A 14,283-nucleotide genomic window follows, 5' to 3' on the forward strand; every position below is an offset into this window, starting at 1 on the left:
TTAGGCCATGTTTTCTTAGAGCTGGTCTCACTTGGTCTAAATTTTGATTAGTCACTCCATCTAATGTTTCCAAATAACTTTTTGTAGACTTGGAATTAAACAGCAATCAGGCTGCCTGAATATGTCCCTAAACATTGCTCTTCATTAATAGTTTTGGAAAGAATGAGCCTTTTTCCACTACCTCCAAGGCTCTTTTAAAAAAAAAAAAGTTACTTGAGAATTTTTTCTTGTTGCTATGTTGCTGAAATTTTGTTTAAAGCAGTAACAAGTGGTCTGAAGGAGTAAAACTTATAGACAGAACATTAAAAATAAGATGCTATTGCAGTGGTGTCAAAAAGAAAAATAATTTGCATGTGTAGCTGATATCTTCTGTATGTAGCTCATAGGACTTCCAGAGGTGGTCTGTATCCCATTGAGTGGCATATCTCCTGCAACATGGGGCTATCAAACGTCTTTATTATTGGACGGAGCCAACATATTTCAGGTCTAGCAATAACTACCGTTGTCTTACAGGCAGCATGTTATGAAACACACCCAGTATCCCCACCTGCAATGTGTCACCTCACTCCAAATGAAATATCTCATGTGCTTTCATGGGATTTTGGGGAGACAGGTCTGAGACTGGAAATTACTTTCAGGGTTATTTTCTAGTTTTCAGGCTCATTCTGACCATCTGAGATCAGTATCGGATGTTGGGTTACTATATTTTTAATATGATTTGAATGTCCCTAGGGCAAAAGCCTTGTCATGTTTGTATTTGTCATGGAAGGGTTCAGCTGGGGCTTGCCCACCAGTTTGTAAAACCATCGAGGAAAAAGCAGTTTATGCTCACCCAGAGGGACTCTGAAGCGTATCCCTGCACGCAGGAAGTACTGGCCTCATTACCTTCTCCTCGCCATGCATGATGCGTGAGCAGATGATAAAGAACAGTGTGTTTCTGAACTCTGCGTTCGGCTGAAGGCCTGAACTTTCACCAGCCTCGGAGGCAGGGTGACAGGTGACTTGGATGGCACAAGACCTGAGCAGGGGAAAAGTCAGCCCTTGCCTAGAAGCCCGCTATCACACAGTGAGCAGTTTCCCTGGGGAAGGAAGGCAGCTGCCATCTGCCTGGGCTCTGCCTGTGCCTGTAAGATTCCATCATCCCAGAGCTGCACTCACCCCATCTGACATGGATGCGCGGCAGTGACTGCAGAAGGGACGCGTGATTCCAAAAAGAGCCCTTTCTCTTCTCACAGCATTACATCCTTGGTCAGTACGTGCCCATGCAGCCTCATGCTGCTAAAAACCAAGTACAATATGAAAGGCTGTAGCAATGTGCACTTAGGCATGTTTGTTTGCTTACAGAGTGTAGAGTTATTCTTCATTTAAGCAGGGGTAAATGAAAGGTAAGACTCTTCTTATTCATCTTCAGTGTCAAGTTTGATAGGGATTCCTTGGCAACCAAGAATGGATCAGGGCCAGCCACATCCATTGGACATAAGCTTGGTTGTCAAGTACTTTTTTAAGGCTTGTTCAAAGCCATCACTCCTCCTCAAGAGATAAGAATGCATCTTTTGCCAATTTAAAACATGGGATTCTTTTACAGTTTTCTTCTTTCCTTTTCCCACTTATCAGAATCCTGTTTGATGCAATATCTGTAAAAATATTCTGAATTTGTCACCAGTGCCTGTTTTTGCCAGTGGTTATGATGTAAAGGCTATTTCCGCTATTACTTTTCCAAAACTTTTATTCAGTTATTGGAGCAAAACCAGAGCTGAATTTCTTTAATTCCGGAAGACGCCCTACTGTCTCTAGGGAAGAGTGGGCCAAATAAAAAGAAAGTGTTAGCTCAGTTTCAGTACTAGTCTGACCATATTATTTATGGATAGATGAGGATTAAGTTTGGAAAGGGAAGAGTATGATTTTTGGATAATAGGTAGTATAACTAGCAGCACTAGAAGTTGGGTTCCATGGAAACAAGATGATATTCCTATCTAGTGTTTTCTTTCATCAGCAGAATATTTGATTGAAGATGAGAAATGTTTTCCTTCTACTCCCCATATGAATAGTTCAGAGCAAAATTTTCCATTGATTTTTTTCCCCCCATCCCCCTCTCCCGGTGGTTAATAGGCCCTGATTTCTCTTGCTGATGATATTAATAGCGGGGCATGTAGATATCTGCTCAGCCATGTCTTTTTTTGTTGTTTCACATGCTCCCCTCATGTTTACCTAGCTTTTATGGCTACATCCTCTCTGTCTTCTCAGCAGCAAGGGTTCCTGAGGCACAGACTATCTCAGTTCCACATCTGCAGCGCAGGGAGGCTGTGGGGGCCTCCGAGTTCCTCTTGTGATAGCAGTAAAAATACACAAACTGGTGATTGCTCTTCTTCCTCACATCACATGGCTGCGTTTTCTTTTCAGCCACCTACTACTGGGACAGCTCAATGTCGGCAGTTGTTTCCTTGATAAGCATTTTGTTTCAAGAGCTAAAAAACAATAGGATCTTCAGAGAGATTCAAGGACCAGAAGAGTTCTGTGAATCTTCCTACAGAACACATAATTTCAAGCAAACAATAACACATCCCATAGTTTATCCAGGAACAAAGCTCTTATGAAAGCTATTTTTGTTTGGTGTTCACAATGCTGCTTGGTTTGGTAACTCCTTTGGGATGATGCACTCTTCTGTTAGAGTACAAAACGGCCGTTCAGCATCTGTCAGTTTTAGAGGCTGGAATTGTGAGGATCTTCTGCTGAGGATTTACTGCTGGACTCTTTCCATATTGTGCTGCAAGGAGGTGAAATTCCCTGAGTGCTGTGCATTGTCTCCTTGATTTGCAGGGAGCAATTTCTTGCAGTAAGTTACTACTCTGTGCAAATGATGTACTTTCTGCCTACATGGTGAATGTTGTGTGTTGTAAAGAAATTGGCTCAAGAAGGAGAAAGGGAGACCAAGACCTGAAAGGGGTGGCAAGATTACTGTGGATAGAGGGTAACAGCTAAGAAGTTTTTGGTAGTTGTGCACAGTCTTCCCTCTGGTCATCAAGAATTCAGGGATCCACAGTTCACAAGAGCTATGCTTGAAGGACTAGTTAGTGTGAGCACTTGGAGAACAGCAGCAGTGATCTCAACGCTGGCAGCAAGGTGGAAAGAGACATGTCCAAGAGTAAAAGAAGACTAAACTCCGTGTATTGTCATTCTGAAGAGGTATAGGGGGGTTCAAAGAGATTTGGCCAGTTAATGCACAGTAGGCCACTGTGAAGGTTAAGATGAAAGGTGAGGAGCCACCTGTGTGGCTGGAGATGCTACTACCTCTTGCCCTCTTCTAGCTTCCCAAAACCAAAATTTGTCAAGCCTTTGGCACCCATGGCTCTGAAGAAGGTGGAGTGGCTGATGCTTGTGGGGACTGAATGACCTAGAAGAAGAGCCCTGGAGTTCTCTAGCCAGCGAAGTCACCTTCCAAATCAAGCACTAGGAGCTCTGGCCCTGGTTGTCCTGTGTGCCTCCCAAGCTCTGCGACCCTGTGTGCCCTAAACAGCTGGTGGGAAGCTGAGCAGTCTTTTTGCAGATTCAGTATGTTTTTGCCTTGTTCCTGAGACTAGATCTTTGAGAAACCCAAAGGGTAGGGGGTCACTGGGCTTCAGGCTCACGCCACTGCATTTAATGAGTTGAGAAGCAAATATCTCGTAGGAGGAGTTTAAAAAGCAGAGATGCTTTGCGAAACATCGGTATAAAGTAGTATAATGAAATTCCCTCCCAGTAGCATCCAGGTCAGGATGCTGAGCAATTACAGCAGCTTGAAACACTGAATTTCTATTCCATAGCAAAGTTTGATATCTATTATTTTTTTTTTTCTGAATGAGAACCAGAACAAGAGAGCATTGACTGTTTTTAGTTGTGGTTTATTTGTGGAAAAAGTTTGGGCCCATTATGCCAAGCTGAACTCTTCATATTGTATCAAATGAGCCTGATATAAGATGTTATATTATAAAATAATGAGTTGGATAAAAAACCCCAAAAACGAACATGAAAAGTTGTATCAAAATGAAAAAGCATTGCATTGACTCCATGTGAATGAAGTAAATGTTTCTTTTCTGGTGTAAAAATGTTCACATTTTGCCCAAGTTGACATTTCCCAGAGAAAGCTTTGGTTTTGATGAAATGACGCGGCAGCATCATTTTACCGCCCATTTACTTTTTTCCTGCTAATAAATTAGTCATAAAATTTGAGACTTGTACATTGATTTGTGCATTGTTACTGACAAATTGTCCCTGAAATTTTGTTAGATTCTCTTCAGCCTTATGGTAAACCTTATCTCCTACCCTAGAGTTATATTTTACCAACAGAAGTGAAAAACAGAAAAACATGTACATGCCCTGTACACAGTTTATTCAATTAATAGGAGGGTATAATTTTTCTTGTTTTCTTGTTTTACTTTTCTAACCACAGAAGAGTTCAGGGCTTTCAGGCACACAAAACAGAATATAGACAAAACTATAAAGACAGAAAAGTGTTACTGTGTGTGGAGAGAACAGCATGTTTCTTCAGACATCTCTGGAGATACTGTGCCACATTCTTAATATCCTGGTGAGGTTTTCAGTTCTTGCAAATGGAAATCAAATAAATACTGACAACTCAGCCCTGGACAAGGAACTACCATAAAAAAATTGCAGATCCTCCATCTCATTATTTTGTAGCTAGCAAATAAATTAAAAAAAAAAAAAAAGCTAGAAACTTCATTGTTTGTAAGCACTTTTGTTGACAGCAGTTCAGCTTGCATGCTTTTGCGCATAATTTGTTTTATCCCCTTCCCTGCAGTACTTTGTTTCCACCTGCCACTAAGAGACAGTCCAGTTCAGCAGTATACTTTCAGCAAAAATATCGCCTCAAGCAGGCTGGTTTTATCAGATTTAGCAGCTCAGTATCCCAAGTTCTTTAGTCAATATTCATTTCAAGCTTTTAGCTCAGAATATATTTTTCTTTCCTAGTGTTGAGCTAGTGTCTGCTTAAACTATACAGAAGGCCAAAACTTGTACGCAAACCTGATCTGTTTTAGAAGCTCTTCCAAATAAAACAACAATTTGACATACTGAGTTTGTATTGCCAAGTTGGGGAGGGAAAAAAACCGGTTTGTCAAAACAATTATATTTTTATGTAGCCACAAGGACACTCATTCAGTTCATATAACACTACGTTGCCAAACTCCAGCTCTCTTTGAGAAACCAAATGTGGACAACCAGCAGGGCAGGCTTATGAGTAGACTAGTTTTTGTCAATAGATGGATCCTAGTTTTATCCTCTTACTTTTAATGTGCAGCCACGTGGTTTCTGAGAAGGGGAACAGATATTTCTTCTGTTCTCTCTGTATCTCCCACAGCTGACATGGAAAGATGAATGAGTAGGCTTCCACGGTTTGCTACCTTTCTCTGCCTCTCTGCTCCCTTTCTGCTTCATAACATTGGTTGTTTTCTCGTGGTTTTCACTTTGGTATAAACATTGCACTAAAGTGATGGAGCTGGCAGTTTCTGAGAGCAGATTCCCATCAGAGGTGTCAGGAAATAAGATCATGTTTGGGGCCAGACCGCTGCAAGCCTCTTGCAGGTATGATTTGTTTAGGCGGTAGAATATCATAGTGCCAACAGTGAATGATGCTTGGTGGAATAAGCAGAGATAGGAAATCAATATCACCACTATCTGCTATTTATACTTGCAGTCTCTCCAACACTTATGTCCACTCACGGGGAAACAGGGAGGAAAGTTTCTGTCTTTTAACCGCACATGTGTGATCGGTGCCCATGCTGTTTCCCCTCTGCAGTGGAGCTTGTCCTGAGTAAACAGGGGAGGTATCCTCTTCAGGTCACTGAGAGCATGTGTCATATTGAACAGCATGAGGGGAGGTAGGGGCAAGCCCTTTTCTTTTCCAGTGAATCCATGCCAGCTCATAACTAGGGAGGTTTGTGTCTGGACTGTGTCCAGGTCTTGTTTGGTTCCCATCAAGAAAATAGGCTCTTCCTTCCCAAAATAGGTTCTGCTTGTTGATTTCAGATCAATCAAGCAGCAACAAAATGAGGTGACCGTTTTGTTGGGTTTTGTGCTGGTCTTCCATCTAACAAGCTGCCTTTTTTTGCCTCTACAGATCCCTGTCGGTACTGAGATAGAAGGAATGAATATCCTGGGACTGGTGCTGTTCGCTCTGGTTTTAGGAGTGGCGCTGAAAAAGCTTGGCCAGGAAGGGGAAGATCTGATTCGCTTCTTTAATTCATTCAATGAGGCAACTATGGTCTTGGTTTCCTGGATTATGTGGTAAGTGTGTGTGATTGCAGATACATCTGCAGTACAATGTTATGCTCAGTTCAGGAATCTCACCGCTTATCCATCTCTCCAGCTTTTTTCCTACCAGATCCCTTATCATAGCAAAAGTGAATGTCATGGTGTCACACAATGGGGTCTCTTCCTCTTGCTTGTGCCCTGTAATTAGACAGTCACACATAGCTTAAGGTGTCAGTCTGGAACACTTCAGAGGGTTGCTTTAAAATCCTCTCCAGGACTCCTTTTCGATTAATTAGTGGAAAGAAGGCTTTCTGTTTCAAGGCAGCAGAAACACATGGCTAGCTGCCATCATGTGCCTAAAGGCACTGGCCTTAATAGAGTAAAGGAGATATGAGCAAGTGAGGAATATGGTCATGCGAAGGCCAGGGATGTTTGTGCTTGGAGTGCATTTGCAAATGCAATGCTTAATTAAATTTATACTTGCAGCTTCATGCCTTGACTTTTCTGTTGGTCAAAAGTTTACTTGTACTGCCCTGAAAGATATCCGAGGAAATCAGAAAATAGCCTACTCGCTGGTATTGGTTTGAAAAAAACAAACCCTGTTGATTGCATAAATACAGAGCTCCATCTGTTCGCTTGCATCAAAGGGTGATGGAGAACCTATGACCTGTTGTGTGGAGGGAGGAACAGTCTCCAGGGCCATGCTCTCCATCCTACCAAAACAGCAGTGCTGGCTGGGAACTGGAACGCACTGAACTTTCTCACTAGGCAAGAAACCAGCTTTGGAGGAGGCAGGTACCTCTAGAGAGCACTTCAGGCCACCTAAGATGGTGAAGAACCAGCCCCCTGACTGGGTTTTCTGTCAGGTATGATTAATCTGGTCCTCAGAGCAGCATCATGGCTGTTCTTGTGCAGCTGGATGGGTCTAGGCTGCTCCTGTGAAACCAACAGTACTAATACCTCACACGCAAAAATAAAAATATTCATAAGGACAGCTAGCTAACAAATTAACAGTGGGACATTTCTCACTCCCTTTTCAAAGCTGTTAGAGAAGCTATAAGCTTACCTTAGCAGAGGTGTTTTTTCTCCCTTCCTTCTGCATTTTTCATTCCTACTATTTTCCTCCCTCTAAGAAGTAGAAAGGTTTTAACAAAACACCTGATTTTACACAGGCAGATCTCTGTTAGTTGCTGTCATAAGGGATTGAAAAATTCAAAGTCTCAAAGCAGCTTAAGTCTTTTACTCTTGTGTGTAATTCCTTGGACACTGAATACTGATAAGAGGCTGTATTCTTGTATTCAGCTGATTACAGTGCTAACACTTCAAGCCAATCAGTTGCTATATAATCCTTTACTTTGTGGATTATTGGCACTGCAGCTGACTCTTAACACTGCAGTGCACCGTAGCCCTTACTTGTTCTCTTTCCTTCTTTAAGGCTCTTGTGTCATCCTGGTATTTGTTAAAAATCTGTCAAGCTGCATGTACTTCCCAAAGGGTACTTTGGAATGGGTGAAATCATACTACCAAGAAAAAAGGCAGCTTGAGCTCATATCTAGTCCCATTCAATGGCCACTCTCGTGTTTAGCAGCACTTTGGTCTCAACTTTCAGTCCCTTCCTCTCCAGCCTCCCTCTTCCAGGGGAGGGGTTCCCTTCCAGGGGTCCAGTTTCAGCTCTGAATCCAGTGTTCATGTTTGCAGAGCTTGTGCAGGACCAGAGCTCAGCTTGATCTTGATCTGGCTAATTGGGGTTTCAGAAACATAGTTCAAAAGCAGCATGCCACAGCATTGGCAGAGGCTATGTGGGGAAGGTACAACAGGCCCCCCTAGCCATTTGGCCAAAGGAGGACAGAGAGAGGATGCTCACATTGATCTGGGACATAAGGAGGTGCTCTCTGCACAGAACAGAGGAGCTGCAGAACTACTGAGGGAGAGGCAGGCTAGAAGGAAGTGAGTGATCTGGGCAACCTTATGGCTTGCCCACCTTTCCAAACCTTTGTATGCTTAACGAAACCTTCTGAAGTTTGTCCTGACTCCACAGATCAGCTTCTCTGAACACGGGCATTGGATTGGAGGGGAGAGTGGAAGAAAAACCATTCTTTATTCCTGAGATGTACAGGCAGATCTTTTGTAGTCACGTGTGCCAGGGGCAGGGTTTTGGAGAGCTGAGTGATCTTTTAGTATTTCTTAATCTTAGAAGCAGAAATGGATGGAGCATAGACAGCATCAGCAGAGGCACTCAGACACACACATTCCAAGTAGAGCTTTGGAGGAACTGACCCTGGGCCTGAAGTGACTCCTGCAGTTTATTTAGTATCTGTTGTGCTCTAGGTGCAAGGGCAATTCTGTCTTTTCAGGGCTGTTCCCAGCTGCACCTCTGGGACCAGAGGTGTGGCTGTGGCCTGCAGGTGGCCCTTCCCCTGGAGCAGCTCCAAGTGTTCCTGACAAACGAAACCTCAAACAAATGCTGACGTCCTAAGACGTGGCATGTTTCTAGATAGGAGGCATGGCAATGTATGCATACGTGGCTGTTGGCTTGAGGGAAGCTCTGTAAGCCTAATCATTTAACTTGAGCTTTTGTAGGCAAGTAGTAGAGTTAATTGCTATCTTTGGCATGTGCATCAGCAGCCTTTAGCTGAGCTCTCTGGTATGAGCATAGCTTTTTCTTTCCCACACTGAATATGTTGGCACCCAGTATGTTTACCATTTTAATGACCCAACTTCATAGTTTTGCTGATAGTCACCTCATGTGTAAGATCCTACTTTTCCATCCCATTCTCTGCTCCAGTGACGTTATACTGCTTCTTTTTCTTTCCTCCATTTGTTGTCCCTTCAGCAGTGACTTTAGTTTTAGGTCTTTGCCTGCCTTCCTCCCCGATGGACTAAAACTCCCTACCAGTGTCTTGTCCTGATAGCTTCTGCCAGCATTACTGCTTCCCACTTGGCTTTCCTTTGGCACTCTCCTAGCTGCTGTGTCTTTGAGGGCCTAGGTGAACAGAGCTTTTTCAGTTTGACTGCTTGCCATCCACCAAGCAAGAGTGTTACAGAGGCCTTCCATATTTGTGTAACTTGAGTGCGTGGTGAATAAGGCACTACCACTCAGTAGGAGCAGCATATTCATTAGAAGAATATTTTCTCCAGGACAGAAGCTGGCATATTTTTCAGGACTTTTTGTTTGTACTTAATGACAGGCAATGTTTCTTTATACAGGTATGTACCTATTGGCATTATGTTCCTTGTTGGGAGCAAGATTGTGGAAATGGAAGATATTGTGCTTCTAGTGACCAGTCTGGGAAAATACATCTTCGCCTCTATTCTGGGACACTTCATCCATGGAGGAATCATTCTGCCACTTATTTATTTTGCAGCCACACGTCAAAATCCATATCGTTTTCTCTTAGGACTTATCACACCATTTGCCACTGCTTTTGCCACTTGTTCCAGGTGAGTTTCTGTTCTTCTTTTGGTATTATAGCCTGGTTATATTTGTCACTGTAAACTGGTTATATCCTAGCACCAAGCTGTGTTGAGTTTTAGGTGTGAATATTGTTCCTGAGATTGCAGAAAGAGACTTTTGAGCATAGAGTCTCACTGCTGTCAGCAGCCTGACACACAGCACATACTGATAATTAGCTGTTGAAAACAGTTCCTCAAAATATTGGGACTGTAGCATGATGCTGAGTTGGAAATTATTATTTTTTTTTTTTTAAAAAGTGAAAGTACTTGCCTTAAAAAGATCCTGTCAGGTGTCCTTTCAATTTGAAGTAAAATGAGGGTCAGTAGCGAGGGACTTTGTCCTTAGAAGTTTCATTCTCCAAGTTCAGAAGGATCTGGAACAAGTTTAGACTAATTTTGCAGGAGCAAAGCAGGCTTACTAGCTAGCGTAAAGGGACTTAATATTATTGATTTCAAAGATCTGGCCTGATCAGCTTTTATTTGTCATAACCTAACTATCAAGTATGTAATTTACGCTTTTCTCAAGGGGCAAGGACCTGATCAAATGTTGTAACTATATAAAATCATTTCAGGTCATCCCCAAAAGTAGATGCATGTCTGTCACAGGAGCTGAAGTACATGAAGGAGAGAGTTTATGAATAAAACCATGTAATTTATAATTCAAGAAATAAATCCAACAGTGATTTTTTTATTATTTTTATTTATTATTTTTCTGTTCATTTGAGAAGGTACAACATTAACAGAGATTGCTGTTGCATCGATTGTGTTTATATGGGGATCTATTGGTGTATTTTTGTGGCTTGAGACTTGATCATTCCACAGCCCTGTTAGGCTGCATACTATGTTAAGTCATGAGTTGTTTTGAGAGATTAGAGTCCTTAGCTATTTCTGGATGGAAGCAGATTATTAAATACTGCTGCTCAAGCCCAACAAGGAGGGTCCCTCATTGCTATCGTGACAGAGAGAGATTATAAAATGGCATCGTTGTCTTGACAGTCCTGTCTGCAGCACATTAGAAACATGAAAGCCATGAGATGTTGACTTTCCATTCAGTGCGCTCTGATGCTTTGTGTTTGACTTTTCCCTGTTCCCTGTTTCTAGCTCAGCCACTCTCCCATCAATGATCAAGTGTATTGAGGAGAATAATGGAGTCGACAAGAGGATCAGCAGGTTTATCCTTCCTATCGGGGCGACTGTAAACATGGATGGAGCTGCTATTTTTCAGTGCATGGCAGCTGTGTTTATTGCTCAGCTGAACAATGTCGACCTCAACCCTGGGCAAATCTTTACAATTCTGTAAGTTGCTTGCTATTGCAACCACATCCTTCTGGCCCCCAGACACATTCAAGCCTGTGGTCTCTCTCTTAATAGCTAGCAGTTTGCATTCCACATCTCTGACCTAAAGCTTACAAACTGCTATGAAACATAATTATAGGGCGATTAAAGGATGGAGTCTTTCAAGCTTTGTCGGATTTGCCAGAATCTCGATTTAATAAAAGGTGGAACCTGGGAGGGGTAATTGAATTCCAAAACAGACTTTGAGCTGTTTAAAGCTCTTTCTCACATGAAATTCCTCTCCTTCCTTACACATCTCACTCCCCCACCCTCCACTCACCGTTAAGCTGGGTAATCGAGGCATGCTGATTTACCCAGCTAGCCATGATTCCCCCTCTGCATGTCTTAGAAAATCCCTCTGCCAGCTCCTCAGTTCCTTATGTATCAGTTTTATAATGAAGACTCTGCTCCTGCTTACCTCTGCCCTTCCTACCATCACGTTGCTGGCTTCCCAGGTCAGACTCATTATCATTTTCCTCCTGACTGCTTTGCTCCATTATCCCCTCTAACTCTCAGTCCTGCCTCCGTCTCTCTAGGACTCTCCCCCCTCTATCCCGGGAATATCCTCCCACGTCCCTTATCCCATGAAGTGTCATTCTCTTTATTTCCTTCCTTAAAATCCCTAAAGTGAGGATCCTGAAAGGAGTTCTAGCCCCTCACTGTCCGAAGAAGCCATAGCTGTATCTACCAGATGCCTCCTAGGAATGGTTCCTGGCATTTTTTTACCCTCTCTGGCCAGGTTTTATTTCCTTCCTTATTGCATTTCCTAGTATATTGTTTGTCTACTTAAGGCAGGGCCGGGGCATTACTTTCTTTGCAGATGGCCGAATTAGCCTTTCAGGTACTCTTAGTGAATCAGGTATTAACACAGGCCTGAGGATTATGTAGTGATAGCCTGAGGAAAATTCTGTTGTAGACGTCTGCACACGAAAAGGTGTTGTCCATGATGACTACAGCACATGCACAGCAGGTTTCTGGCTCCTGATTTGGTCTCTGTGTTTGAATGTAAAGGAGACACGGAGAAGGGACAGTACCCTGCATGGCAGGGTTTACCTTTACACATTTGGGACCAGGAGATGTAATGTACTTAGCATATTTGAACTGATACATGACTTGGAAATGGGTATATTAGTAAGGTAGCAGGATATAGTTGTGTTGGTTGTTTTTGTTTTTTTCTGAAAAGGCAATTGTAGTATTAAACACACAGCCATTGCCTTGGTAGCTGCTGTGGATGCCTGCTGAGCAAATGTGCTGTGTACCCATTACTTTGCATCAGCAGGCAAGAAAGGATTTGCCCGGGAAGCAAATGATCTGTGTGTCCCATGCTGTAGAGTTTGTTTACAATTCCCATAGCAGGGAAATGTGTGACGTAAGTGTAGGAGACGAGTGCTGCGGAGCTTCTGCTAACTGGGTACACAAATTGATTTGCAGTGTGACAGCTACCGCGTCCAGCGTGGGTGCAGCTGGGATTCCAGCCGGAGGAGTGCTCACCATCGCTATCATCTTGGAGGCCATTGGACTTCCGACCAACGATCTCTCCTTGATATTAGCAGTGGACTGGATTGTGTAAGTACTTTAGGCCACACGTATCTGTTGTTGCATGACATCTCGCACGTTCAGCTGGAAACATGGGACAGGGTAGTTAATGTAGCACAGGATAAAATAAAAATGTAGAAGATATGGCTGCCTATAGGACAGGTGACTCTTGACAGGTAATGGGAAAGGTGGTCCCTTCTCAATTAAAGCAGTTAGTGTGCTAAAATCCCTCTTCAGCTTTTTTACTCAGCCTTTATTGAAACTTATTTCTTCCTGATTTCAGTACTGTTTAGAAGGATTATTAAAAGTTTTTTCAGAAGGTTTTGATATTGCTGGAAATTAGTTGGACACTAGGAGGGAAGCGGGGGGAAAGGAAATTGAATCTGAATAGTGGTGGAAAGCTTTCTTGGCCACATGGGGGAAGCAGTCTTCATTAGAAGCTGTTGTCAGCCATTGTTTGAACTATTTTTGTAGTTCAGGTCTGGTCAAAGCACCAACACAGAGAGGTGCTGTCCATTGGCAGAGCAGGGACAACAGAGGATTTGTGGCCCTCATCACAGCTGTGAGCACTGTCATGTCTGGAACATGCTGCTGGGAGAACAAGTTTAGTACACAGTATAACCACCTATCCTTTCCATCTTCTGGGAAAGAGATAAGAGGTCAGATCTTTGCTCAGCTCCTTCTCTTCTTTCCAAGAGCCGTTCCCCTCTTTGAAGTATGAGAGATTATCTCCTTGCCCAGCTCTGTTTGGAAGAGCTTATATCACCACTTAGTGTAGTTATGTCCTTGTTAAGGCCTAAATTTACCTTCTGTACCACATAAATTAGATTAAGGAAAGCCTAGAATATTTGTTTTGCTTTAAGTTATCAGGGACTCAGCCACAAGTGCATGATAAGTGTAAATGCCACATGCAGGTCATTTCTTATAGCTTAGATGAGCCCCATGGAAAAGGGTGTCTCCGCTTTTCCTCGAACGAGCCTGGCTGGCTACTGTTCTTCAAATACTAGAAAAACAAACTGGAAAGACTTCTCTGAGCACTTATGAATTATAGCATGCTTGGAGTTTAAAGGCTAGTGAAGTAAGCATGATCTGGTAATTTAAAAGCATAATCTGCTTTTAAGCATCTGGTTGGAGTTGGGTAGTGGGCTGAAATGACTGGTCAGTATGGGTCAAGTGATCTGAATCCCCTTGGGTTTTTTTTCCAGTTGGTGGGTTTCTGGGCAGTTCCCTCTGCATTGCTTTTTGGAAACACCAGCCTCTCTGTATAGATGTATAGATTTCCACAGCAGATGTGGAAATTAGGATGCCTGAGGACACTCTTGAATTCCAGAGGCTGGGGAAGGCTGCAGCTGTATTACCTCCTTCCCTTCCACTGTCTGTGGAGCATAATCATATTCCTACGGCTTCATTAGGGCCATCAAACTCTTTCTTGCTGTCACCTCTTGGGAATCAGCAAAGCAGCGGCTAGCTCTTTGTATCCCGTCTTCCACAGGGATTACAGCAGTAGCTGTGTTTTCCGCAAGCTGTACTTACAAGTGCCTGGAGGCAAGAATGAAAAGCCTGTCTTGTGCTGGCTGCATTCCTTTCAAAATATGTAGCATCCCTCTGTGGTCAACACTGTTGTCGTAGTCAAGGAACTCAGCCTTATCGTAACAAAAAGCGAAAGGAGAGAGGAGACTCCTGTGTCTTGTTTTAATGCCAGCCGTTTAATTA

General features: G+C 42.9%; 1 protein-coding gene across 1 annotated transcript in view; it reads left to right on the forward strand.

Moving 5' to 3' along the window:
• The window catches only part of SLC1A4 (solute carrier family 1 member 4), a 36,599-nt gene that overhangs the window by 12,027 nt on the left and 10,289 nt on the right, over nt 1-14,283 (forward strand). Inside the window, exons 4-7 of the mRNA XM_063328388.1 lie at nt 6,113-6,279; nt 9,454-9,687; nt 10,801-10,995; nt 12,466-12,600. Coding sequence (XP_063184458.1) covers nt 6,113-6,279; nt 9,454-9,687; nt 10,801-10,995; nt 12,466-12,600 — 731 coding nt within the window. The remainder of the gene's footprint in view (nt 1-6,112; nt 6,280-9,453; nt 9,688-10,800; nt 10,996-12,465; nt 12,601-14,283) is intronic.

Source organism: Chroicocephalus ridibundus, chromosome 3, assembly GCF_963924245.1.
Source record: "Chroicocephalus ridibundus chromosome 3, bChrRid1.1, whole genome shotgun sequence".
In the NCBI taxonomy this organism is placed as follows: Eukaryota; Metazoa; Chordata; class Aves; order Charadriiformes; family Laridae; genus Chroicocephalus; species Chroicocephalus ridibundus.